The 27,229-nt window shown below is 33.5% G+C and overlaps 6 protein-coding genes across 8 annotated transcripts; 4 read left to right on the top strand and 2 right to left on the bottom strand.

Moving 5' to 3' along the window:
* The first annotated feature begins 2,072 nt into the window (after positions 1 to 2,072).
* sing (MARVEL domain-containing protein sing) lies at positions 2,073 to 2,864 on the top strand. The gene is made up of 3 exons (XM_014244739.3): positions 2,073 to 2,463; positions 2,567 to 2,707; positions 2,771 to 2,864. Exons 1-3 carry the CDS (start codon positions 2,149 to 2,151, stop codon positions 2,846 to 2,848), a joined length of 534 nt encoding a protein of 177 aa, XP_014100214.1. The 5' UTR covers positions 2,073 to 2,148; the 3' UTR covers positions 2,849 to 2,864.
* On the bottom strand, positions 2,850 to 7,353 carry Axs (Abnormal X segregation). The gene is made up of 12 exons (XM_014244737.3): positions 7,246 to 7,353; positions 6,763 to 7,177; positions 6,586 to 6,680; positions 6,421 to 6,527; positions 5,885 to 6,155; positions 5,611 to 5,823; positions 5,253 to 5,526; positions 4,927 to 5,192; positions 4,555 to 4,851; positions 4,360 to 4,493; positions 3,444 to 3,620; positions 2,850 to 3,390 (listed from the first exon to the last, which is right to left on the bottom strand). Exons 2-12 carry the CDS (start codon positions 6,779 to 6,781, stop codon positions 3,360 to 3,362), a joined length of 1,884 nt encoding a protein of 627 aa, XP_014100212.2. The 5' UTR covers positions 6,782 to 7,177; positions 7,246 to 7,353; the 3' UTR covers positions 2,850 to 3,359.
* A 169-nt stretch (positions 7,354 to 7,522) lies between these two features.
* Positions 7,523 to 10,530, top strand: Miga (mitoguardin). 2 transcript variants are annotated; one of them, XM_014244736.3, is made up of 5 exons: positions 7,523 to 7,662; positions 7,785 to 8,000; positions 8,075 to 8,965; positions 9,057 to 9,365; positions 9,628 to 10,530. In XM_014244736.3, exons 2-5 carry the CDS (start codon positions 7,932 to 7,934, stop codon positions 9,934 to 9,936), a joined length of 1,578 nt encoding a protein of 525 aa, XP_014100211.2. In that variant the 5' UTR covers positions 7,523 to 7,662; positions 7,785 to 7,931; the 3' UTR covers positions 9,937 to 10,530. The 2 variants fall into 2 exon arrangements, with proteins under 2 accessions (XP_014100211.2, XP_014100210.2); XM_014244735.3 differs by having other exon boundaries at positions 7,530 to 7,662; positions 7,733 to 8,000.
* Positions 10,531 to 11,109: 579 nt separating this feature from the next.
* Positions 11,110 to 11,918, top strand: LOC106624951 (uncharacterized). The gene is made up of 3 exons (XM_014244741.3): positions 11,110 to 11,317; positions 11,397 to 11,576; positions 11,661 to 11,918. Exons 1-3 carry the CDS (start codon positions 11,264 to 11,266, stop codon positions 11,898 to 11,900), a joined length of 474 nt encoding a protein of 157 aa, XP_014100216.3. The 5' UTR covers positions 11,110 to 11,263; the 3' UTR covers positions 11,901 to 11,918.
* Positions 11,919 to 12,007: 89 nt separating this feature from the next.
* On the top strand, positions 12,008 to 13,993 carry LOC118682946 (uncharacterized). The gene is made up of 3 exons (XM_070110468.1): positions 12,008 to 13,389; positions 13,468 to 13,647; positions 13,734 to 13,993. Exons 1-3 carry the CDS (start codon positions 13,336 to 13,338, stop codon positions 13,971 to 13,973), a joined length of 474 nt encoding a protein of 157 aa, XP_069966569.1. The 5' UTR covers positions 12,008 to 13,335; the 3' UTR covers positions 13,974 to 13,993.
* A 723-nt stretch (positions 13,994 to 14,716) lies between these two features.
* Positions 14,717 to 25,524, bottom strand: LOC106624949 (uncharacterized). 2 transcript variants are annotated; one of them, XM_014244740.3, is made up of 4 exons: positions 25,368 to 25,524; positions 15,762 to 15,942; positions 15,410 to 15,583; positions 14,717 to 15,336 (listed from the first exon to the last, which is right to left on the bottom strand). In XM_014244740.3, the coding sequence occupies exons 2-4, from the start codon at positions 15,876 to 15,878 to the stop codon at positions 15,139 to 15,141; spliced, it is 489 nt and encodes a 162-aa protein (XP_014100215.1). In that variant the 5' UTR covers positions 15,879 to 15,942; positions 25,368 to 25,524; the 3' UTR covers positions 14,717 to 15,138. The 2 variants fall into 2 exon arrangements, with proteins under 2 accessions (XP_014100215.1, XP_036218338.1); XM_036362445.2 differs by lacking the exon at positions 25,368 to 25,524 and having other exon boundaries at positions 15,762 to 15,960.
* Positions 25,525 to 27,229: the final 1,705 nt, after the last annotated feature.

The following is a 27,229-nucleotide window of genomic DNA, read 5'->3' on the forward strand; positions in this document are numbered from 1 at the left end:
CGTTTGACAGAAAAATACATTAGTTTGACGTCATTATCGAAAGGACGGAAGAAGTTGTTTACAATTACGAAGGAAGTTTGACAATTTGTTTCAATTATGACGCGCAGTTTTGTAATCTTGTCTAAGGTGTCAGATTGGTTGTGACAGTACAAATTTCCTGACTCAATTTTTTGTAGAATGTAAGGAATTACATGTGAGTAATCATGAAACCAATTTCACTGCATGACATACATATGTATTGTTAATTATTTAAATAATATCAGAGCTCGGCCTAGATTGGCAATGTGACCGAGAAATGGAGATCCATGGCGTGTTAAGTACAACGTTTTTCTTCCCCAGTAGAGAATATACCAATAACGCTGTAATCGACAATACCAACCTTTGTATTCACCGATAGATCAAAAGTGAAGCAGCAACAAGAGCAGGCTTCTCTTCTAGCAAGGCAGAAGGCAGCATCGAACTTCATGACAACAATTCCAATAATGGCCCTCCCTTTGCAACAAACCGACTAATGTCAAAATTATACAGAAGATATACACCTGCACCTAACAGACTGTGTGTGAATAACATCTAAAATAAACCAAATGTAGTCACATAGTGGAAGAACAAACGGTCCTACCCCCATCGAAGCATCACGTTTCCCTAGCATACCGCATATTACTTTGCTTTCCTAATTTTTGGCATTTGTTGTGGAAGTAAATAAACAATAAACATCGTAATCACAATTTGCGTAACGTACAGACCAAAAGAATATTTATTAATTTCACTTACTTACTAATCGTGTCTGCGTTGAGACTATTTTTGATAACATATCATCAAGGCTTCAACAAATTTAGCCGCTTCCATAAATAAATATTTATTTATATCTTCTTAAAAGTATTTACTTTAAGAATACCATTGCTGCAAAGAAAACATATGGCCAAGATTTAATATAAGGATTAATAATATACTTAGTATCATTTTACAGGAACGAAAGAACGGGAACTTGTCGCGCAAATTAATGGATGTTAACACAAAGTGTCCATTCTCTTTAACGTAAAAGGAAATCAGAGAATAAGAGGTGACGGTATTGTTTTAATTTATCAAATCAATTCTGTTTTGCATGTGACGATGAGCGCTTGACCAGGAAATCATTAACACGCCGAGGACCAGAAAACGAAAGTGTGTAAACAATCTCTGCGAAATTTTAGAGTTTACTGTAATGTGAATTCAAAGCACAGTATGCTAGAGAACCAAACTCAAACATTGCTAAGATTTTAAATTCTTTATACACCCTACTCTTCTTATCGAAGACTTACCTTTGTTGACATTTTTTTCTCATGTAATTTTAATCTTAATTAATAAACTTTAGTTACGCACATATACCGACTCTCAAGGGATCGATTTCCTTTAGGGTCATTATGTTAAATGGGTCTTCAAACTAACATATGTATATATGTTTGCATATGTATGTACCTGAATATTTGATCTCGCCTGCGTATAAGAATTTACTTAAGAATGTATGTATGTATGTATGTATAGACGAGTGTATGTATGTATAGACGAGTGTATGTATGTATATATGTATGTGCGCATTCACGTGTAGGCAATTGCATTTAATCGAATTTATTTTGGTTCCTTGCAATTTGTAAACAAAAACGAGAAGAAACACGCAGCCAAAGTAAATGATCTGTTTAGGTCAGGGACCATAATAGAGGCAGTCTGCTTGGGGGATCGAAAAGAAAACTATTTTTAGCATATCCTGTTGTGCAGTGAGTTAGCTATGGAATGAAGGCGCATTTGACAAACAGTGCGTGAGTGAGCGAAGCGCATATTTTTACAATTCGGCATTGTCCATATAATATATCTCATTATTTATATGTTGTAATAAAGAAAGTAAAAACATAAATGAAAAATTAAAAGCGAATAACAATAGGAAAAAAGATAGAATAAAATATTAAACCAAAAAATAATAATAATGAAGAAAAAATAAAAAAAAACTTAACGTAAAAATTTACGATATAAATATTATTAAAAAAACATAAATAAAAATATATTACAAAAAATATATTATAAATATATTATAAAAATATATTACATAAAATATATTATAAAGAAATATATATTTAAAAAAAATAATTAATTACATACTTTTAATTTGCTGGCGCCATGTCTTCATCGTTTGGTATGCGTGGCATTGGTCAAAATTTCGGTTTCAAACTTTGTTGTTGTCGTGTGTGCACTTGCGTCAATTTCGGCTTCGTGAATTCACGTGTGGGCCTCCTCAAAATACTACAACTAACTTTGGCTTTCCTATGTGAGGGCTTGCTAGTGCGTTATGGCGTGCCAGCAGCCGATACAATTGGACAAGCTTTGACCAGCATGCTGACGACGACCGCCTACTGCTTCACAACCACAGCCATACTGATGATATGCTATTGTTTCTCGGAAAAGTCCTCCAGTCTTATTAGACAATCACTCTTTGTAGGTGGCGTTTAAGTGATACCAGAAATATTTGTTTAATAAATATAAATCCAACTGTTTCGCAAACTTTTTTCTTATGTGAAATATTTTATTTCTTCTCTAGGAGACGCTATTCAATGCAGTTGCTTGCAGCATGTACTTCAGCTCATCTAGTTATATGGGTTTTGCATGTGTGGTGTGGCTGCAACCGCAGTTTATGGTGCGTCCCGGTTTTTGGGCCTATCCCGCAATGACAGCGGCTTACGTGAGTATAACCGTTATACTGGCATACAATATAACATAATTAATTATAAAATTACTTTTACAGTATATGGGCTATGCGGCGGGCATTTTACATGCCATCGATGCCTATTTGGCTTTTAGATATTACAGAGGAAGTCGCTGACTTGAAGGTTAAGTATAGCAAAATAGTTGTTATAACTTTATTTAAAACATGTATGTATGTATGTATGTATTAAATACGCATTAGTTTGTAAGAAATCCACATAAAAATTAGGTTATTTAAGTATTGTGTGTGGCACCACTAAGGCACTTGTGGCACATACGTGTGCATATTTCTCTTATCAGTAATATAAATATTTGGTGGAAGTTTTATATACATAATAATGTTAATTAAAATAATAATTTAAATAATTAAACAGTAACATAATTGATATATATACAGTTAGTGACTAAAATATGACAATAAATAATTATAAATATTTTTTTAATAATGAAATATAATGTTATCAACTACTATAAAATAATGTTTAGCAAGAAAAATAAATAAAAATAGAAAACAAGTATTATTTAAAACATGACTTATTTGCCACTAGTACTCAAGTGAATACAGATAATGCGCCTGAGCTCTCTTGTCACTTTTAGGAGATTATTTTTAGTCCACATTTCACATAGTTTTAGTCGATTTTTTTAAGCGCCTTGAATTTTCTGCAAAAATATATTTTTTATTTATGCTTTCTCTAATACTAAACTTAACTTACTTCAGTTTTTTGTAAGCCTCGTCAGATTCGTAGTCAGCTTTCAGCAAAGCTATGCGCACCCAACGCGGACGCTCGTGTATCACTTTGTGTATAACGAATTTCAAGCCCAACAGCAGATGTTCGAATAGTATGAATGTGATATCGGGCATTTGGGGAAACAGTTTTGAGAAAAATCCTCTGTAAAAAACGGAGTTAGTATTAGTATTGGATATATTTTAAATTTTTTGTTTTTTGGGCCCTAATCAGGGTTGCGACTTTTTTAATTAAAAAAATTAATGTTTGAATATGAAAATCTAATTTTTAAGCCCAAAATAGGAATCAAATTGTGAAATTCTGATTTTTATCTGAAATATTTGGAACTAAAATTGCAAGATCCGGAATTAAAAATTTAAAAAATAAATGTGTAACCTCAAAATCAGATCTGTTCTAAAGTATTGAAGATGATGGCACAGTGCGAGCTCTAGTTCGAAATTTTAAAAAACCGAAGTACGCAAGCGCGATAAATGTAAATGAAATTTTTTTTAATTGAATTATAAACTTGGAACTAATAATTACTTTTTTATCCGGTATTTGTGATTAAATAATTTCTTTTTCAATCCGGTAATAGGGCTTCAAAATTTATTTTTAATTTTTTAATCCAGTATTTGGAAATAGAAAATATTTTGAAATTAAGATTTTCGACATTACTAACTAAATAAAAATTTATTTAAAGATTAATTAAATTATTTTTTAATACGTCATTTGCAACCCTGGCCCTAATATAAAGCATAACACTCTTGCATATTCCCACAAATTGCTAGGAAGCTTTTTTGCAGCCGCGACAACAGTTTTTTAGACTTGTAATATGATGTTTAATTATCAATTTAATATAGATCGACCTATTTGAATAATACTGTTTAAATATAGTCGCACTCACTTCACATTGGGCTGCAAATAAAGCAAACCACAGTTACTAAGGATCGCCATCACCGAAAGTAACTCAAAAGCCGACTGCCAAGCACCAGTATTCTTCGCGCGTCTTCCGAACGGACGTTTGAATATATTACAAAGCTAAAATGGAAGCACATCAAGTTACGATACATACAAGATGTAAACAAAAATAGCAATTGACCTTAAACAAATCGATATGCATGGCGAAAATGTTGTTGATTAACGCGCCCAAAGCAGCAAACGGCGCTACTGCGGCGAACAGCACCACATATCCAAACTGTATACACATCTGCAGGTAGTCCTCATAGGTCGATTGATACTGATCGAGACCAGCTTCATAGAAACATTGTTCGTAGCGTGCCAAATCGCTGACATTAGTCTTCACATTCTCATCGATTTCTCGTTGCATATACTTTACGAATTTCTGACGCACAACAGCTAAGAGTGGAATGCCAATTTCTTGTGCAATGCAAACAATCTGTTGAGATAAAAAATAAAAGCAGTATGTAGTATATTTTTGAAGGAAGAAAATATTTAAGCTGGAACAACGTACCTGAAAGATGAGCAACTGCATCATTAGTTGATATTTCAACTGTTTCAAATCATGCAGAACAAATGCAATGTAGAACAGCGAAAAGAAGTTGTTGACAATTTCAAAAAGCATTAACTTATTCACACGATGACGATCGTATTGAGAGCGTGTGCGATGGTTTTCCTGATCAGTTAAGAAGGTAGCTAACTTCTCGTAAGCCCACGAGAAAATAGCGATGAGTATTGATTGTACGATAACGGGTATGTATAGCAACCACGAGTCCGGACCTTAAAACATTAAAATATATTTAGAAAAAGAAGATGTTTTAAGAGTATTTTCACACCCACCAAAATCTGCTAATACTTCAGCTTCTATTTGAAACTGATACAGAGCAAAATAAGACGCCGCTGCGACGCACATTAGCACCACCGGATATGAAACGCAGTACATTTGCAAATAAGTGTAGCGCATGGGATATTGCAGCATCATTTTGCCCGTTACGGGATCCGGTTTTAGTACGCCATGATACGCTGAGCGCGGTTTGTCCAAGCTACTCATCTCAATATTACCCCAACGGTATGAATAACCAGAGCACTTGCGCTTCCACAGTTCCAGAAAAATCTAAATCATAAAGAATAGTATTATTAATTTAAGGCGAGAGCGAGTAATTTTAAATTATTGTATTTTCATAAAAAATGCAACTACCGTTGTCCAAAGCACATAGAAACTGCAAACCAATGACAAATTCACATTCCACACACATTGCAGCATACCGAAAATGGCCGGAAATATCAGCGCCTTCGTGTAGAACTCAGTAAAACCGAAATAGAGGGCAATGCTGGCGCCGAAATAGTTGCATATATCTTCAATGGGCAAATGGCGTCGCCTCCAATCAAATGCGAATCTATCTAAATACTCCTACAAATAACAGTAGAAAGATAGAGCATAAATAAATAATATATAAATTTGCAATACTTACAATATTGTGCACTGGGAAAAAATCTTCAACTATTCCATTTTTTATATAGGACAGAATTGCTGGCTTAACGATATCTTTAATCAGCACTGGTCCCTCGAATTCACGCACGATATCTGCAGGGGTCATACCAGGCAGCAAATAATCGGATATGCAATCGCAATTAAACTTCTGCATGCTGCCGGTGATGGTGAGCTTACTCAGTTCGGCCTCATCGGCGAATCTCAGCAGTGTATCCGTAGAGGCAGATAGATAGAGGTATTTTTCAGTTTTGCTACGATGGAAGACAGGAAATGTTGTTAAATATATTTCACTTGAATGATCATCAAACAATTTTAGATTAGACGAGAATATTTAAAAATCACGGAGACCTTGATTCTCTTTTATTATTACGATTTTGATATTTCTTTTAATTACTATATTACTTAAAATTAAGCACATTAAGGGAAAATTCATGTAAGCAGATTATTTTTTATATGCAGTTATGAGAGGTTAGGAAATGGCAGACACACGCACACAAACCATTAATTTGCACTTACCTTACAACCTCAAGCGTTGTAAGCACTTTAAATTCTTGTATTATCTTCTCCACATCTTGGCAGTGGCGCAATTTGGCCTTGTCCGAGAAAATTATTACGGCGTATGTCTGAAAAAATTCATAGCAATTGAAATATGTAAAACTTAAATGGGGTGAGGTCATTTACCTTCCCGAAATCGGGCACATCAATGGACTGCTTTTGTCTTATGCTCCGTTGGCGCCGGAACAACTGATTTTCAATAATCGAGGTAATGCGTGGACCTTGTAAAACAATAATAAGTTGAAATTAAGTATTTCATAACCATTTGGAGAAATAGAAATTTTGTAAATTCAAAATACACACTTTTGGCACCATCTGACATTTTTCACTCTTTATTGTATTAATAAATATATGTATCTAATAATTTTGGCCACCTCTTCACCACCAACAATTATCACCTACAACAACTTTTTGGCAATGTATGAATATGCAGCAAAAATACTTCAAAAATACATAAATACAGTATAAGTATGAACCTACTTGATATGGTGTAAGAGAAATAAACAAATAAACAATAAACATGCCGTAAGAATTGTCAAAATCACTAAACACCAACAACAACAATTCGATATAACGTTGTCATCTTTGCCGGCATTTGTGTTTCTGTTACGAAGGGGCGCCTTTTCACCCTTTGGTGGCTTGCTAGCAGCACCGCCTTGCATGCGATCCCATTCCCATAGAACTTCAGCTTCCGGATCAGGATTGTAGTTTGTGCTTTCTGTAAGACGAGAAAAAAATCGTTTTGTATTTTTTAAATCAAAAATATTAAAGTACAGATTATAATACTGGGTGAATTTGGAGCGCTGTGAGGGAAAAACATTTCTAATTAGGGCAAATGATTTTTGTCCAATTGGCAGCACCACTGTTATTCTATAGAAATGTCAATTGAACGTGATTTCCAAACTTTACACCGTTTGTGTTTTTCTTTTTCCTTCGCTGTTATTGTTATTTGGAAATCGTCTTTCGCTAATCGTTGTGATGCAATAGAAAGTGTTGTTGGTTTTTATTTAATAAATTCCGCAGGTGAAAGTGAAAATTGCAGCTGTGAAAAAATAAAACAAATATTTTTCTATCAAAAGAGCAGAGAAAATTGTGAAATTGTTTTCAAAACTAAAGTGTAAGGTGTGGAAAATCGAAATGTAATTGAAATGGAGCAATCGAATAAAGTGAAAGACCCATAAAGTAAAGGAGTATTTCATTCAGGTAATATGAGCTTACGTTAGAGGACTTTGAAATTTACACTTTGTATTGATCGGCGCTTTCATATATGTAGGCAATTATATGTTTGCCGGTTGCATGACTTTTGTTCTTAACGTTCTTTACAGCAACGATCGCCGACCTCGCCGCAACAACTGACATTACTGCACTACCTAACCTAGAAAGAGCGATCGGGCGTAACCAAAGCAATGGTTGAGAGCGTATGAACAAATATTAAATTTCTGGTATAAAATAATACAAGGCGCTCAAACAAGATGCAGGGCTTAATTCCAAAATGGTCAAACATTCGTGTGCTTCCCTTTCGTATGACTACCTCGCAAAAGGTAATTGCAGTTTGTGTTAACGTTTTTAATTATAACGTATAATTATATACTAAGTATAATTTTTTCACAAACAGGTTGTTTTCTTCTCGCTAACGGCGGGCGTAGCTTTACTTGGTGTGCTCGCACGCTTTCTACGGCGTAGAAAACCACCGCGTCCGCCTCGTCGTACGCGCAAATATACCGGCCGTCGTACACGAAACAGTATGCGCAGCCCTAACGATATGATATCTATAGCCGGTTCTAAGGCATCTGCACGTTCCGGCAGTCCACCCGGATCCACGGTCGCCTATTCGGACCGCATGTCACTTGCCTCTGGATCCATAGGTGCTGGAGCACTTGTATCTACTTCGCAAAGTCAGACAGGTGCTATAGTTGTACACTTAACCGCACAACAGTTAGGTGTAATGGGCATGGAGGCTTTGGATACAGTTATAAATTATTGGGAAGATGCTTTAGCTGCGCACAACTCACCGGGTGGAGTGCCAGCATTACTCACCACTGCAGAAGAGTCTGAATTTTGTCGTGAAATACAAAATTTACTTGACATGGCTTACACGCTGCAGGAACAAAGTGAATTACTATTCTTGGATCAGCGTTCCGTGCTGTTTCGGGACGAACCGTCTATAGATGAGTTAGAAGAAGATGGTCACACGCTAGATGATGGCACAGAGGACGACAAACGATCACACAGATCTGTTATGAGTCGTACAGGTTCCGATCCAAATTTCGATTCGGCGGAAAGTTTTGCTTCGGCTTTAGACCAGGTTGCCGATATGCGCGATTTCGAAGAATTTGTAGACACATCGTATGATCAATATCCACTATACAATGCAGCGTTGAAACAACACGACGAAACGCCTATACCTTACCGCACTATACGCACTGATCTGGTGAACTGTTCCAGTGACACGGAATATTTGGTGAAATTGCACTGCGTGCGTTTGGCATTTCAATACTTGTTCAAGGTTAGTGCTTGGGAACTGATATTTATATATTTTTAGAGTTTGATATCTGATTTCCATAAGGTTATTAATTTTAAGTATGCATCTCTTACAGGATCCAGCAATCGGACAATGGGTCTGCGATACAGGACGTCAAATACTTACCGACCTACTTTGTCTGGGCGATAAGGACACCAAGGAATTTCTCGTTGGTTACGAGGATATGATCAATTATTTGCAAAATCCAAATAATTGGGATGAGATACAAAAAGAGCTGGAGGCGCGTAGTGTTAAAGCGATGACATTTTACGATATTTGCTTGGACTTCATTGTGTTGGACTCGTTTAGAGATCTGGATGCGCCACCCGCCAGTGTTACGGCGGTCGTACAAAATCGTTTTCTCTCCAATGGATTCAAAGAAATGGTAAGTTATAAAATTTTATTCAAATTATGTATGTGATATACTTTTTTTAACAAAATCGGACTCTTAAGACGCTTGACAACGGAAATTGCAACATATGACAACAAAACACGTATTTATTGTTAAAGCAACAACAATATAAAGCCCACACGCATATTAGACGATAAGCGAACGGCTTTGCTGCTAATATGAAAATCACTGTTATATTAAAATGTTGCATATCTTTAGGCGCTCAATTTAAACATTTTCTAATTTTCATTTGCAGGCGCTCAGCACTGCAGTTTGGTCTGTGCTAAAAGCCAAAAAACATGGACTCAAGTATACTAACGGATTTATGGCACATTTTTATGTCATCTCCGAGCAGTTATCACCACTCATGGCCTGGGGTTTCTTTGGACCCGATGAAAATTTGCGCGACATTTGCCATTACTTCCGCGATCAAATGTTAGGATTTCTAGCGGATATATTTAGTTTTCAGGCTAGCCGTTATACAACTGTCGAAGTGTTCGCCGATGATATACTGCAACATATGAAGACGCGTGTTAATAATATTGGTGTGAAGTTTAGTCAATAGTTGCATAACAACAGATACAAGCAACAACAAAAACACATACAATTTGACGATTTACAAAATAAACTAAATCAAATAGATTTGAAAGTACTTAGAAGTGATTTCAAAACTTTTTTGTTTATCGGTTTAAGTATATTTTAGTTAAGACTTTAATTTTAGCATTGAACAATTCAAAATATCAGCTACAAACGTTGTAGTGCAAGCGTGTTGAAAATATTTTTTTTTTTTTTTTAATATACTTACATATGTAGATATATATATAGAAATATTTTGTTTTTGCAATGAATAATGTACAACCAATTCCATAATGTTGTGAACAGCTTTTACTATTCCAATTGTCGGCGCGTGTACTTGCTCAATTTATGTATATGAAATGCTTTTACGTGTGGGGTCTCTACCGCCATTTTAGTGTGTTCCCCACCATGGAAGCAATGTACACGCGCTAGATTTTCTTATTTTCTTGTTAATTTTTGTTTTGTAGGTTATAAGAAGAAATTTTTTATAAAACGAAATATAAATGAAATGTGAATTAAATAATTATATGATGTAAGAGATTGTTATTAAAAATTTAAATGAATATTTCTTTATTGATATATATATATTTTTTTTTAATTTAGTACAAAATGTATAAAAATTGTTACTAGGTCCACAATAAGCCCTTAACATATAGATGCCGTAAATATTTCATAATTATTTACGGCCTACGCTGTAACGGTTGAGTGGAAGTTATATTTTCTTACAAACTACGTAGCCAAATAAGCAAACACAACTACATACATACTCGTACACTTAGAGCCGTTTTCATAATGCCTGGCTAGCAACCATCTGTTAGTGAAGTCAAGTAAGACTACTTCTTTCTGTTCTAACCAGACGTTGAGAAAAGGGTCCTTAATCGTTAAAAAAACACCAAAATTTCTTAATATGTACAATATGCTATACTTTAAAAAAGATATTAAGAACAAAAAAGGAAAAACTTCTGGAATTATTGTTAACAAGTAGCAAAAGCATTTAAACTCTTTATAATTATTCTCTACACACATTCGTTGTGAAATTTTCTTTATTTTATATACAATAAAATTACATATTATATCAGTAATATTTCAACTAAAATATATAGTCAATTTATTTTGTAAAAAAATAACCTAATCTTTTCAAAATAATTGTTAAACATCACTGTAAAGCCTACAAATCAGGGCGTCGAAGTTGTGGGACGTTTCTGGACAAAAAGTGAATTACAAATACAAAAGACTGGTTGTAAAGCTGTACATACAAACATTTGTGGATAGAAATATATGAAGTAAATACTTGTAAATAAAGCATTGTGTGCAATATGAAGTGTCCATCGGTGAAGGAGTGGATCTCCTTTCTTGAAATTATAATTGCGGTATGAGTGATAACATATACATACATACATATGTATATGCACAATAATATCACTTCTTACATTCAAACATACAATGTAGGTGCTCTGTCTGCTTGCCATTTCCCTGCTGTCGTGTGTGATAAACTTCCCGGACGATATGAATATGTTCTTGTATCAGTGCTCCTTGGCTACAACAATGGTGCTCTGCTTGATCTTTGGCTTCAGTACTTGGTTCTACAGTTCTAACTATCCGAAAACACGTTTTCATGTGCGCATATTTGTAAGTACCTACATACTCGTGTATCTGTATATTATAAGGGTGCTGGAGTAGGGGAAGTTGCTTTCATTTTCATTACATTTTCAGATTGTTATTGTACTATGGACGATGTTTGTTTTTGGACTTGTCACCGCGATCCTATTTGATATGCAATACTTCGGAAAATATATATACGGTCATTTCGAGCGCGATATTTTCGATAAAACGGATTATCTGATCTTGTATATTGCTATGCTGCTGGGCATCATTGCACTGGTTTTACTCTTTGTCGTCAATATAATATTAACTGTAGGCGTTTGTCGAAGAGCTAGAAAGAATCGTGAATAAAATTAGTGATATCTATAATATGCAGCGTATTAAATCCATGAGTTCAAGTGAACGGCACCAACTATGCGGAACTTGCGCGAAATTTGTTTGTCTCTACATTTACTGCAAAGAATAAAGTGTGATCGTTATCTATTTTGAGAGATCAACCCAAAACCTAACTCGCATAAAAGTGATATTTTCGAATATATCGTTGATTTGGGTCTCGCTTCGATTGAAGATAAAAGTCATGTAAATAAAACTATTTTATTTAAACGTTTTAAGAGCACTTCTAAACGTTGTCCTCATAATCTCAAATCGTGCTATTTGATTTAGATTGGGAGAGAGGAGCAATTTTGAACCCACTATATCTGGTGAGAAAATGAGACAGATGAGACAGATCGACTTTGCTAAGGTCCGTTATTTGCTATTTTTAGCGCCAACCAGAATTTAAACGATAACATTGTGGTAATTGGAAGTTGAATTCAGAGTTCTGGACATCCAATAACCGAATATCGACTCATATACTCAAAATCACTCTTGCACGCTCTGAAAGTAAACTACTCATAATAGGTACATGTATAGGCAAATGGATGGTATTTTTGGCAAAGAAAGCTTTGCCTTTCAAGGACCTCGAGGAAATAACTGGTGTCGACGTTAAACGAAGCGTAACTAGTCGTATACATACAAACGACTATATGTGAGGTTCACCTAGGAAATATTTGGATGTCGCGTGAAATATAAAGCATCGTTATCGAGGGCATTATTGTTGTTATAGCTCTTATCTAAACCCTGTTTGGAGGAAAACTAAGTGGGACAGCAAACGAACTGTTATTTGCTTGTTATTTTTAAGATATTTGCTTGGACTTCATTGTGTTGGACTCGTTTAGAGGTCTGGATGCGCCACCCGCCAGTGTTACGGCGGTCGTACAAAATCGGATCGGATTCAAAGACACTTGACGACGGAAATTGCAACATACGAACATTACGCACATGTATGTATGTATATAATATGACAACATTGTTAAAGCAACAACAATATAAAGCCCGCACGTACTCGTTACTCGTTGAAGTAAGCACCAAAATTTGTTAATATTTACAATATGCTATACTTTAAAAAAGAAATTAAGAACAAAAAAGCACAAACTTCTGGAATTAGTGTTAACAAGTGGCAAAAGCATTTAAACTCTAAAATTATTCTCTACACAGTAATATTTCAGTTAAAATATACATAAAGTAAATTTATTTTATAAAAAATCACCTAATCTTTTCAAAATAATTGTTAAAAATCACTGTAAAGCCTTATATAACCTACAAATCAAGGCGGCGAAATTGTGTTACGTTTGTTGATAAAAAGTGAATTACAAATATAAAAAACTAGTTGTAAAGCTGTACATACAAACATTTGTGAATAAAAATATTTAAAGGAAATACTTGTAAAAAAAGCATTGTGTGCAATATGAAGTGTCCATCGGTGAAGGAGTGGACCTCCGCTGTTGAAATTATTATTGCGGTATGAGGGATAATATATAAATACATATAGTATATACAAACAATAATATCACTTCTTACATTCAAACATACAATGTAGGTGCTCTGCCTGCTTGCCATTTTTTTGTTGTCGTGCGTGATAAACTTCCCGGACGATATGAATATGTTCTTGTATCAGTGTTCCTTGGCTACAACAATGGTGCTCTGCTTGATCTTTGGTTTCAGTACTTGGTTCTACAATTCCAACTATCCGAAAACACGTTTTCATGTGCGCATATTTGTAAGTACTTACATACTCGTATACAGATGTATCTTATAAGAGTGCTGGAGTAGGGGAAGTTGCTTTCATTTTCATTACATTTTCAGATTGTTATTGTACTATGGACGATATTTGTTTTTGGAGTTGTCACCGCGATCCTATTTGATATGCAATTTTTTGGAAAGTATATATACGGTTATTTCGAGCGCGATTTTTTCGATAAAAGGGAATATCTGATCTTGTATATTGCTATGCTGCTGGGAATCATTGCGCTGGTTTTACTCTTTGTCGTCAATATAATATTAACTGTAGGCGTTTGTCGAAGAGCTAGAAAGAATCGTAAATAAAATTAGTACTACCTATATGTCAATATGCAGTGTATAAATCCCTGTAAAGTAAGTGGGGGTTGGCCTCTACATTTATTGGATAAGAATGAGTGGAATAGCTCGTTCAAACATTTTGCAAAGCTGTGATGACACTTGTGATATCTTTTCACTTTATCCTCGACTGTCCAGCGTTCGCTATCGATATTAGCCGCCTCAACAAATTTAGAATCGTCTCGAAACGCTCCGCCGATACATATGGGTCCCTTCATCCTCACTTAAGAGCTTCTGACATCCCAAACACCGGTGTATAAAGTGTAAGTCTGTTTGAAGAGATCAACCCGAAACCTAGCTCGCGTTTAAGTGTAGTTTTGTCGAATATTTCGCTGATCTCGCCTTGGTTGAAGGTAAAAGTCATGTAAATAAATCTCCTTTATATAAACGTTTTAACAGCACTTCTGAACGTTGCCCTCCTTATAATCTCAAATCGTGCTTACTGATTTAGGTTGAAAGAGAGGAGCAATTTTTAACCCGCTGTATCTAGTGACAAAATGAGACAGATCGACTTTGCTAAGGTCCGTTACTTGTGATTTGTAGCGCCAACCCAGAATTTAAACGATAACATTGTGGTAATTGTAAGTCCAATTCAGAGTTCTAGACATCCAAGTACCGAATATCGATAGATAGATAATGATATAATATGTTCGGTTTCGGGAAAGCTTAAAAAAATTTGACGTGTTCTTTTAATTTAAAGTTTTACATAAAAATACATTCTACACGAAATATTTATTTTTGTTAAAATTTTACATAAACATACATATGTATATATGTACATAGCAAAACATGTATACAATAGACGAGTATTTATAAAAAAATTTGAAAGTACTTATATCATTTTTTAGTAAGTATTTTTGGTTTGCTTTTGTATTTAATTCTTTCTGTTTCTGCATTTTCGGACTTTTGCCAACTATGACTGAAAAATGCTCACACAATTTGAAATAAGTATGTATGTATATATGTAGATTCCGCTCTGTGCTTCCTAAATATTTAAATAAATCTTATATTTATTATAACTTAATTAATCGTAGTAAAAAAAGACGAAGAATTCCAGCAATGAACACGCTCGGAAACGCTCCACACACGAAGTGAAATTAAACGTTACAAATTCGGTGGTTTCAGTTGGCCAACTTTAGATGCCACGATATGATCGGTGAGCCAAGAATGCGCTAATGAAGTAGAGCACCGTGTTCACAAGTCCCATAATACCGGCCGCCATGTATGCATCGTATTGCTTGCCGTATCGGAAGCGTCTGTCGTTCAACTGAATGACGAGATTCAACGAAGCGGCTAGCAGCAAAATGGCCGCTACGCTGTGATAGATCAGTTCCTATTGGCAGAGAAAAATACCGTTAAAAATGCTGTGTATATATTTCTAACCCATTCCAGTTGGTGCAACTTACATAAATGGTCTTCGATATAATGCCGCCCGTACTGAGCGATGTTAAACAGGATAGAAGAAGGCAAAATGTTCCTATCAGGAATGTCGTGACCATGAGGAAGAAGAAGATTTCAGCCGAAGTGGCACTTCCGTTCCAGTAATAGCCGAAAATACCGACTGTGGCAATGCCGATCAGCTGTTTGGGATGACAAATCGTAAGTTAAAGTGATTTTGAATTTTTACAAAGTTAAGTTGATTAATATTCAACATATATGTACATATATTTAAAAAAAATTCGATTCCGCATTCACCGCTAAGCGGTCACGAGGTTTTATCTATTTATATCCAATATATGTTAATTCAAAGTCACTCACCAATTCGAATAATTTTAATAGACCCGAAAATGACTTCAAGTATCCAGTATTAAGTACAATATAGGATGTATTTGTCGTGCTGGTGGTCGTTCTGGTGATTGTCACTGAGTGAGACATGTTTCCGGTTTTTTTTTTTATAAATGCGTTAGGGTGCTGAGAGGGTACAGGAGTTCTTTTTTAGCTGGAAGTACACAAACGACTGAAACTGTTAAACAATCTTAAAATACAAGGGATAAAAAATTATATTGTTATAAATATATATTTGTTATACAAGTATATATTTATTATATCTTTGACAATTTAGAGCGATTAAGTCGAATTCCAATATGAATCCTGACTTCAGTAGCAATCCTTCTAGGTTTTTTTAGACATAAAGTTTCAAATCAAGTTTAAAAGAAAACCGTGTAGATTTTTGAGTAGAGAGAGAGAGAGAAAGAGAAAGTACAATATCCTCAAGATCTTGAAGCGCTAAATATCCGAAAGGTTGAGTGAGTTTTATAAGAATAATATTAATAAACGAAAAAAAAATCAGAGGTTTGCCATAGCAATATTTACTATAATTCGAATTTTTATATGGGCTTGACTAGGTCTCGAATTTATTAACTCCCTGAGTGGTAGTCTCAAATATCACAAGCATTTTTACCGGCGTGCCGACATGTCTAAAACAAGGAGGTGTTAAAAAATTCAGATTTTTTTAAACAAAATTTATAATTTTGTACACAAATTCGCTTGGAAGCGAGTCTGAAAAACGGTTCATTGGTAGCAAAAACATACACATGCGAAGACCTAGATACATATATATGTATATTATTATGTATTTATTTACTTTTTAAATAATTTGTGTATATTTTTAGATCTGTACAAATATATAAGAACACATATAGTACTCATATAACTAGGTATTCGTGCTTTGTAACTCGAAATGTGTACACAGCGTTGACTCACGATATTCTATACAAATCCTGAAATTAAGTACAATTTTTGAAAGAAAATATTCCATTTCAAATATTTCCAGATAAATTTATTCTCTAATATACTAAATACAAAATCTAAGCGTTTCAGCTTTTTAATAAATTTTTTAACATTTGAAAAAAAAATCGCTAAATTTTCTTGAGTGACCAATCGAACATACAACTGGTATAACTTACATAAACTGGCATAATCAAATAATCAAAATAGAATAGCAAGCGTGTTTCCAACTTTAACGTGACAAAAATAAATTATGTGATTTTCGGACTCGTACTCCATTTTATTCCACTGAAGAATTTTCTCAAAGCATTGCTGCGCGAAAACAACCTTGAATTCAAGCGGACACTTAAAATGCAATTATTTCAAAATAAGTAATATTTTTAAAAATAATATTTGACCTAGACTTGTCTTTTGCAATCAAAACGTGAAATTATCGCATGAAGGACTCATCGGCAATGCAATAATCGTTTACAAGTGGCATCGTAAATGTAGGCATGCATACATACATGCATATGTATGTGCATGTGTGTAAATTAAACGCCTACACAAATAGCAAAAACAAATACTAAATGTTTTTGAGAAAAAACTAATGTTTTTAATTGATTTCGACAATTTCCGTCTCACCCAAGAAGCTTACATTTGTTTGTATGTATGCGTAATGCAATGACAATTTTGACGTCATTTAATTTACAAAAATTACTTACGTGCATACTTATATACATACAAGCATATAAATTAAAGAAATTTATTGGCATTTATTTACCGATGTTTTTCTCTGTCGGTTGGAATGGCAGCTATAGTGTTCTAAACTGAAGCATATATTCGGAGATAATAATTTACATACATACTTATGTATGTCGAAATTTGCGAAGATATCTCCGCAAATAAAAAAGTTTTTCATGCAAGAACTTGATTTGGATCGTTCAGCTTGTACGACAGTTACATAATATAATGGTGCGATATCTCAAAAACTGAGAGACTATTTATCGTATATAATGATTCAGTTGTGATTTGATTTGATTCAGACAACTGCATTCTTGAGTGCGACCACAAGAAATGTGTTTTCTTGAAATATTTTCGAAAAGCACTCTTAGGTCACGGTGTTCGCAAGTTAAGGAGCACAGCTTAATCAATTTATGGCGTGATATCATTTGTGGTTTACATATGTATGTATGTAAGTATGATTTTACAAAACTGGAGCAAGAAAAAATTCTTACCATACATTCGTGGAGGCCCTGACCTAATTCTGTTAAATACATACGAGAACAATTCGTCACCACTAACCTCGTTTGCTTGCTATACACACATTTATGTATGTACTGCAATTAAAATAAGTAAATAATATACTTTATATATATATATATTTTTTTTTTTTACTTATTTATTTATTTAAGGAAATACAATTATAAATAATTATACTACCTATATGAAATAAATATGTTTTTCATAACAGAACAGAGCAACTGGCTTTTGCAAAACGTACCGGTTGCATATCATTTGCTTTATAGGTAGTTTATCGCGATGCACCGATGTTGCGGATCAATGAATGGGCCAGTAGACGCTTGACACAAATCAAACAATATATATTTTTTTTTATATATGAGTGGGTGTGTAGACACAGCCATATACGGCGACTGCATATATGTATACATATGTATGTATGTATATAAGGCTAGGCAACGGTACAACAATAACAACGACATTCATAATTACTGATAAGTGAGAAATTCTGATTTCCACTTAAAAAAATTGATTCATTATTGTCTCGGCATGGCCACCAGCAGTTACTAGGTGTGTATGTGAAAAAGCTAAAGGGTATACTTATAGATACATACAAACATACAGATATTAATTTCATTTTGTTGGTGTAAAGAATTTCTTTGTTGTTTGCGGGACTTGCGAAAATGTGTTCTGTGATAAAGGTACTAATTAAAAGTTGTAAAGAAAACACTTATAAATAGACATACATACATATGTACAATATATATGTACGAATGTACTTCCAGTGCAGTAAAAAATGATGAATGTTTGTTTATATCAGGATGTACATACATGTGTCATTAATATTTCAAATGAAATTGTAATTTGTTTGGACTTCGTTGCATTTAGCGAAAATTCCCTAGGCCTTTTTAGACTGCGTTATATAATATATACTACGGATTTTTTTTCCTAGATCTCTAACTACTATTGCTTAGAGTTTTTGTTTTTGCTTAGTATATTTAAATACAAAATGTTTAGTTTTAACAACAAATTAAATGTAAACAGCTGATTTTGACAGTTTCTAATATAAGCTTTAAACGACCAAGTATTCATATACCTGATCAAATAATCGATAACCATTTTTTTCCTAGGTTGGTACAACCTTGTTTATCAGTATGTTCGTGTGAAATTTAATCTACATTTAATTAAGCTGTTTTTTTTTTGCTCGAAATTTTGTGTTTTTAATGGAATCACGTTTATAGAATCATTGAAAATGTTGCAGAACTCTTTTGTGAAGTTTACTTTATCACGAACATGAGTATCTGGGTGACACAAAGCATTCAGCGCAGGTCGTGAAGTCATGGAAAACTTGTCTCATGCGAGTCGTCCATCCACAGTTGTTCATGACAATAACAACAAGAAGTTAAGGAAACAATGAGATCCGTCATATTGGCATCAGAGAAATAGCAAAGGATCGCAACATTTCTTACGAATAGACTCAACACCCCATCTAGACTCGTACCAAATGATCTGAATTTTTTGCAAAGACGACGTCGAATAGAGTTCGCATAAGATATGCTTGACAACTTAGCTGAGATCCTACATTCATCCAACGCAGAATTATTGGTGACGAGACATGACTTAATGAATATGACGACGAAACTGTCCAACAATCTAGCGAATGACGCGCTAAGAATGAGACGAAACCGTAATTCGCTTAAGGCACAGAAGACCATCCCAGCCGAGGCTTATAACACATGTATGGAAAATTGGTTGGCATGCTTGGATTGGCTCTACAGGAGCCTATTTTGCAGACAATAATAAAGATTTGTATTTAAATACGGGGAAATGTAGTTTTTTTTGTCAGTCTCGGTCAAACTTGTTACCCGTAAGCTAAATTTTTCATTTCAATAATAAAGCAACTATAGGTAACTGAAAGAAAGATCCTCCCTATTAACATTAAGAATTCATGCTTGCAAAGAAATTTTTTGAGGTGTCTACCAAACAATTTTTCAAAGTGTAAAGTGAAAAAAGAAATAATTTTTTTGACGAATTTCAATACATAAACATGTATTAATCAATATTAATGGTTTACACGAATTAAAAAATAATATAAAAAAAAAGTTTTGGTTCTTTGAATTTTTGTATATATAAATTATACCCATGGATGTATTGATTAATGGGGTCTGTAAACACTAAAAATATGGAACAGATGGCGCTGTTTCAACGCGGCATCAATGAAACTTTTTAAAAAGAGCAATGAAGAATAGCTATATATATAGCTACAAGTATATATATACATATGTACTATATATATAATATACAAATTTTAAATATAAGAGTTAATGTAAAAATAATGATTTTATCATATCCACTTCATCCATTTTATCATATCCATGTATACATACATATACTATATATTTTTTTAATGCGTCTTGCAGTTATAAGCAACACATTACCAAAAAAAAAAAAAAAAATGAAATATAAAAATTCCAGACATTCATTACAAAATATGGTGCCGCAGCACCAAAAACGTTCTGCGCCACAATCGTTAGTGTTTTCACGTATTTCTTGTTATTCGCAATTCAATATTTATTTTGATTCCACGGCACAATGCCGCATACAAACAAGTTCTGACTCCAGTTTCCTTGTAAATCGAAGTAAACAAACATATTGTATGTATATATGTATGAGCTTATATACATGAATGTACATATGTAGAAGCATTAAATTCGCTTTTAATTCGGGTTATGAGGTAATCGCAAAAAAATGATCTCATCAATGGAATGCCATGAATTCTTCTGCCTTCAATTTTTAATGCTACTTTCATGAAATGTAAATATGTATGAATGACAACGACTTTAAACAATCGATCACACTTTTTATTGCAAAAATGCATAAACGCATGTACATATGTATGGATGTGTGTATATGTGTATGTTTACTAAATATGAATTTAATTGTGAGGAGAGAAGGGCAAATGGGTGGGTGAATTGCGTTCATTACAGCCTTCAGACATACATGGTATATGGTATATGTACATACCAAAATATTATATATTTACTGAGTTTATTTATTAAAATTTCGTAACATTAATTTTAACGAAACCGGAGGGACTGATTTCAAGCATTTTTGGATAGAAGAGTCAATACATTTCAGTTTTGTCAAATATAATTTGTTTTCCGTATAATTAAAATAGTTAATAATATTTTTGGGCGTAGCAATGGTCTGCTTCCGTCCATTGGCAATCCCAACAAGCTCAGAGTGTCATAGAATACCTGTTCAAAATTAAGATATTCCAGTTAGACATTCGAATATCTATTTATGTCTTTATTATCATAATTTTATTATAGTTATATTATCAAATACATACATATCTATCCCGACAAAGCGATTATACGCTGTGCAACATGTTTCGAGCGTATTAAAATCAATATAAGACATTTCGGTAACGCTTCATCGAATAAATTTATTCATTTGTGACGCCCCTGTGTAAACGGTTCGAACACTTACATATTTGCATACATACTTATATGTATGTAAGTAGTTGCATTCGGTATTTCGCATTTCCTGATTTCATTGCAATTGAAAAACATGAAAAACGCGCTTGAGCAGCTAAGGTGCAAGGTTGAGCAATTTAAATTTCTATTTAGACACATTATTTTCAAATACAAAATTTTACAAGTACAAATATGCATATTTATACATATCTTTTATAGTTTTTGTTGTGATTGTTAAAATGTGAATAAAATCTGGAAAATGCGAATTAATTAAATTTTGACGCAGAAATTTGATAAAAACAGCGGAAACAATTTGTATGTGTTTCGAAAATGGCGAAAAACTTGTAAATATGTCATAATAAAAACATTTTGAATTTTTTTTAATTGTTAGGCGGCAACTCTGCATATATATGTAAGTAGATCATTTCCGGTATCTATAAGTTAGCTACAAATGTACTTTACTCATAAAATTCGCTCAATAATGAGAGCGACACATATAAGATTCATATAAGTAAATTAAATTATCTCGAAAAAACAAGTCCAAAAGAGTAATTAACCATATAAAAGATCATCTTTGTAACTCATAAATAATATGGCATTTAATTATGTACTTGTATATGATGTGCATGTTCGAAGCGCCGCTTACGGCAAACCAATGAAAACGAAAGTGCAGTCACAATGAAACACGCACTGGAATTCGAAATTACATAACTGTACAAATATCCATACATAAAAATCCATTATTACAAAATGCAACGGCAATGCCTGCTTTGTCTACAACTGGGCCGTACGCGACTTGGGTGCGGCAGAGAAGCCGTTAACAAGTGATGCATTCAAAATGAAAAACAAAAACAATAAAACTATAAAACTATTTGACATTCCTTAATGCTCGGCGCTTAGTAAATTATATTTTTGTATTTTATTAAAAAATATCTATAAATAATTGCATATATCAATTACTTGATACATAATTATTTCTACTGAAGAAATTATATTTTATCAGTTGCTTAAACGCCGTTAACTTTTATTTGTTTTATGTACTGTTTCATGTGCATATGAACTACGACACTTCTGTGATACCTAGAATTTTACTTTTTTGCAGTTGTTGCTTTATCGACTCTTTTTCTTGCGAAAACTGTCAGCTTATATAAAATTAATATAAACAAGCACAAGAAAAAGTGTTAATTTCGGTTGCAAAGAAACTATAATTCAAATACAAAAGATTCCATACAAGAACTTGATTTTGATTATTCAGTTTGTATGGCAGCCATATGCTATAGTTATCCGGTGTGCACCATTTCTTCGGAGTTTGTGCCGTTGCCGTATTTTTTCTCTTTACTTTTGATGATCCTGTCAGAAATTCTGCTATCAGCTTACATTTTTTCATATATAGTATATATCCAGTATTCATATATGCACATACATACATTAGTTGTTACATTTTAGTTACAATTCTACGATAATAATGTTTATTTATTCGAGTGAAATGCAAATAAAAATGTTATAAACACCATTTTTTGCCGTTAGTCATTTTTGTGTTGGAGTCAGCTAAAGTAATAACTTTCAAGTACATAGAAGGTAAGAATATACCCACATACATATGTACGTACTTAAAATGAGTCATTAACAGCTCCAGCAAAAGCAGCAAATCTTAGTAAAAGTCGTAAAAAATGATGCCGTTAGCAATGGTTAATAACATTTCTTTGGAGTTACAGGGCGTATGAGAGACTATTTATACTCGTACAATATGTATGAGATCTCGTAATTCAATTCAGTCCAGTACTGAGTACTGGACAAAGTCTAACTGCTGTTTGTTAAACAAAATAAATGAAATTGAGAGCGCAAATTAATATTTCATTTTATTGAGAACCTGATTGTTTCAGCTTGCCAAAACCAAAACCAGCTGATGGCAGTAAGTTATTGAGATTTTGATAACAGAAATTGGAAATATGTACATATAGTTACATGTAAAAGTAAAAAAAAAAAAATACAAATAACAATAAAAAGCAATCAAAGTTTGCGAATTCCTGCTGGAATTTCTGTACATTTCGCTCTTTAGATATAATTATTATCTCTCTCGCTTCTGGATTTCTATATACTGAGTGAAAAGCAGCTGTTAAAAGAATTGGTCAAATTTTGAAAACCAAACGAAATGAAAAATAGCTTGTATTAAAAATAAATATTTTAGACTCTTGCCGAATCAAGCATCAATTTCAAAAAGTTGCTTGGTTTTCGGTATAAATGAAACGATATTAGGTTAAGCAGAAAAATTAGATACATTGTATATTTTTTCTCCGGTTCAACTTCAGTTATTGACAGCTCAACATAGAAACTCAGAAATCAACCGAGATCTGAGGAAATTAAAATCTAAAATAACCATTCACATTTGGGGCTTTGAAAATTCGATATTATACTTTTTAAATAGACGATACTTGAGATTTTAAATTTTAAATTTGATATCCAACAAATACATTTCATTATTAGCTTTTACAAATAAATTTTGTATGTAATAATTTAAAATTTGAATATTCAGTCCTCTGCCTGAAGGCATGAGATCATCTTAGCCAGTAAATATACTTGTACATACATATGTATGTATATGCCTGTGTGCGCGTGTTCTCACCTTATTTGAGCGTTCAGTGTGTTGGTTCGTACATATGTATGTATGTGTTTGTATGTTTACAAATGCGAAAAAGCAGAAGAAAAAGTAAAACAAACATAAAATCAAAATAGAATTTTGAAGATCGCACACAAGTAAAGTAAAGTGTATTTCCAAAATATTCACATTTCATTGCGGCATACATACGCACACACCCAAAAGAATACACACAACAAAATATAGAACATTATAACGGTATTTTTATAAAAACAAAAAAATAAATTTCAATACCCTAGCGACGTTAAAGGCGCACCCAGGTATATGGCTGAGGAGTTCTAAATAATTGCAATCATTTATTAATTGTTGGTTTGCATATGTATGTGTGCATGTATGCATGTGTGTATTGTTAGGGGTAAGTTCATTGGACACCCTGGAGTATTCCCAGTCACAGCTAGCCGTTTATATGCCAGAGAGGTATATATGTATGCAGATATGTAGGCAAGTATCTATCTATGTACCTAATTGCTCGAGGAAATTCGGACTTCTGGGCAGCCTGGCAGCTCTTTACTTAGTTAGTCAGCCGCATGCTCAATCACTTTACGCACACACTCACACACGATTTATAATACACTTATTTTCGGCTAAATTAGCGAATAAATAGAAAAAACCAACGCCCACACCCGAATAGCGGCGATAGACCAAGGTGACTACTGGCAGAGCAGATGGCAAAGTGGCGAGGACAATGGCGGTCGAATGGCAGCCAAATGATTTGAAACATTTGGTGGACCACAATACAAACAAAACAAAATATATATGTGTATAAGCCAACATTTTCGGGAGTGTAGATGCATATGGAATAGGGTGGGCAAAAAAAAAAAAAAATACCAAAATTTTGTTCGTTATTTCCGACGAAATTTTCACGGTATCTAAGGAAAAAATAGTAAAAAAAAATTTTTTTTTGGACCACCTTAATACTAATATTATAGAATTACATGTATGTAAAATTACTTAAACGCATTAACATGGGTGTACAATATGTATATATTTACTTATGTATATAGTATGTATGTACATATGTGTTCGTGATAATGTTTATAATTGCTTTTTCCTATATACATTGAGTTAAAAATTTTTTTTTTATCTAAAACGTTTAATATTATTACTTTTTTTATACATATTTATTTTTAATATATTTTTATTTATTGTAAATATTTCTTTTTTAATAATTGTTTGGTTTTTTATAAAGTCATATAGTTCCACTAAACTGCACCGTTATTTTAAACACAAACATATTTTTCTCATAAAAATTACAAAAAATAATTAACAAATTCGGCTTACATTTTCAAAACTGTTTATTTGCTTTTCGCTTTTGCGCTTTTATCAACGAATGTCAATTCTTCACTTATGATCGTTTGAGGAGCTTTTCTTTTTCACAACGTCTTTACGCGCGTACGCTTTAGGCAAAACTGAAACTGAAATTTCGCTTTTAACGCTCGAAAGTGTGAGTGCGGTGCGTCGCCTCTCGACCAATTCATGTAAGACATTCGGTGGTTTGTTTTGCTCAACCGGTGACGTCATATATTCCAACAAGTTGAAGTGATGACTAAAATGTTCCAACGCAATTACTAATACACATAAACGCATACCTTTATCAGGTATGTGTAAATAAGTGCGTTTTGTTGTAACAACGGAAGTTACAAAGTTTGACGGCGACGCCGACGCGCACCATGAACGCAAGCAGCACATATGTACAGGCGACGCATATAACCAATTGTATGATTATATATATATATGTATATGTATATACATATGTATTTTCAAAGCAAAAACAGGTAAATAAATTTAATATTATTGCTTAGGTAATGCCACCGAACTTGGGCATTCGGTTCAAACGTATGATTACTTCAGGTGATAATAATTTAGGGTGACCGTCTAAAACAATTTTTGTTTTCGATTTTTGGGTAAGCAACTGTAGACACGAATACTGAATGCGGTAAACTTGGGACTCGTACAATAACGTAAATTCTTGACATTTGGCGGGCAATGTTCGAACAAGTGGAAAATCTAGGCAGAAGGCTGAATGTCAGGCTTCTGTGATGGACGACTTCGAGAACACTTATAAGAGTTTGGTCACCAGAATTACCAGATTTTACCGTATTTTTTTCTAGTTTTCTACAAGAAGTTGTAGTGAGAATTGAAAGCTTTCGAGGTCAACTTGAAAACGCTATCCTAAAACAGAGAGAGAATATCAGTATATCAGAGAGAATATATCACTGCGTACTGCGTAAGTTGCAGGTGAGGAAGGTACACAACTATCGGAGTCCCTAACCATGGGTAGTGACTGCAAAAATCGTGTAATCATCTCAGAACAACTTACAACATAAGTCACTTCTAGCACTATCTACTGTGATGTTTTCGACGAACGCACAATTGTAGTGGCATATATACTTTAGAACCGTGACATACCGTAGAATCACCCAAAAGCAATATCAACAAAGACTCTGGCGATCTACTTATGACACATATGTACATATATCGGATTTCGTTACTCAGATTACAATTTTTCTTACGACCCAATCCCTTGTGGAAAAGTGTGTTTACCATGAGTTCAGCATAATTTTAATACATCAAGGAATATGGATATCAAAACAATGCTTAATACTAGCTTGAAAAAAAAGAGAGTTAATAATTGTAGTATATATATCTTGGACTGCCTTGTACGACAGCTATACAGAGTTATACTATATATTATATTGTATTATAATACACTTCACATATACAAAAGGTTCCTTAGAGGAACTTGATTCCTATCGTTCAGCTTGTATGACATCAATATGCCATTGTGATCCGATCTGAAAAATTTCTTCGACGATTCCATTATTGCTTTAGATAATAATTCGTTCCAAATCTCATGAACATATCTTTTGAAAAAGTATAATCGAAATGCAAGTGTGTCAATTGTGGAGCGTGAGATCATTGATTGCAAATAGTCAAGATTTTGAAGGTTCTAAACAATTATTATTATAATAACACATTACTTTATAGAATCGCATGCAATTTATGTAAATTTTATTAATAGATTTTGAATCAAGCATTTTGAGTGAGCAACTCAATTATAAAACGTACATATGTATGTATGTAAATGAAATGAGTAAACAGATACCGTACACGAATACATACTACATACATAAGTACAGGGT

This window comes from Bactrocera oleae, chromosome 5 (assembly GCF_042242935.1).
Source record: "Bactrocera oleae isolate idBacOlea1 chromosome 5, idBacOlea1, whole genome shotgun sequence".
NCBI lineage: Eukaryota > Metazoa > Arthropoda > Insecta > Diptera > Tephritidae > Bactrocera > Bactrocera oleae.

Coding starts and splice junctions, on each gene's coding strand:
- sing (XM_014244739.3), top strand. CDS start 2,149: ATGTCTTCATCGTTTGGTATGCGTGGCATTGGTCAAAATTTCGGTTTC. Junction 2,464..2,566: donor TTATTAGACAATCACTCTTT/GTAGGTGGCGTT, acceptor TTTCTTCTCTAG/GAGACGCTATTCAATGCAGT. Junction 2,708..2,770: donor CCGCAATGACAGCGGCTTAC/GTGAGTATAACC, acceptor TTACTTTTACAG/TATATGGGCTATGCGGCGGG.
- Axs (XM_014244737.3), bottom strand. Junction 6,156..6,420: donor ACAACGCTTGAGGTTGTAAG/GTAAGTGCAAAT, acceptor CTTCCATCGTAG/CAAAACTGAAAAATACCTCT. Junction 4,852..4,926: donor TGCAGTTGCTCATCTTTCAG/GTACGTTGTTCC, acceptor TTATCTCAACAG/ATTGTTTGCATTGCACAAGA.
- Miga (XM_014244736.3), top strand. CDS start 7,932: ATGCAGGGCTTAATTCCAAAATGGTCAAACATTCGTGTGCTTCCCTTT. Junction 8,966..9,056: donor CATTTCAATACTTGTTCAAG/GTTAGTGCTTGG, acceptor CATCTCTTACAG/GATCCAGCAATCGGACAATG. Junction 9,366..9,627: donor CCAATGGATTCAAAGAAATG/GTAAGTTATAAA, acceptor TTTCATTTGCAG/GCGCTCAGCACTGCAGTTTG.
- LOC106624951 (XM_014244741.3), top strand. CDS start 11,264: ATGAAGTGTCCATCGGTGAAGGAGTGGATCTCCTTTCTTGAAATTATA. Junction 11,318..11,396: donor TTCTTGAAATTATAATTGCG/GTATGAGTGATA, acceptor CATACAATGTAG/GTGCTCTGTCTGCTTGCCAT. Junction 11,577..11,660: donor GTTTTCATGTGCGCATATTT/GTAAGTACCTAC, acceptor TTACATTTTCAG/ATTGTTATTGTACTATGGAC.
- LOC118682946 (XM_070110468.1), top strand. CDS start 13,336: ATGAAGTGTCCATCGGTGAAGGAGTGGACCTCCGCTGTTGAAATTATT. Junction 13,390..13,467: donor CTGTTGAAATTATTATTGCG/GTATGAGGGATA, acceptor CATACAATGTAG/GTGCTCTGCCTGCTTGCCAT. Junction 13,648..13,733: donor GTTTTCATGTGCGCATATTT/GTAAGTACTTAC, acceptor TTACATTTTCAG/ATTGTTATTGTACTATGGAC.
- LOC106624949 (XM_014244740.3), bottom strand. CDS start 15,878: ATGTCTCACTCAGTGACAATCACCAGAACGACCACCAGCACGACAAAT. Junction 15,584..15,761: donor TATTAAAATTATTCGAATTG/GTGAGTGACTTT, acceptor CATCCCAAACAG/CTGATCGGCATTGCCACAGT. Junction 15,337..15,409: donor TTATATCGAAGACCATTTAT/GTAAGTTGCACC, acceptor CTCTGCCAATAG/GAACTGATCTATCACAGCGT.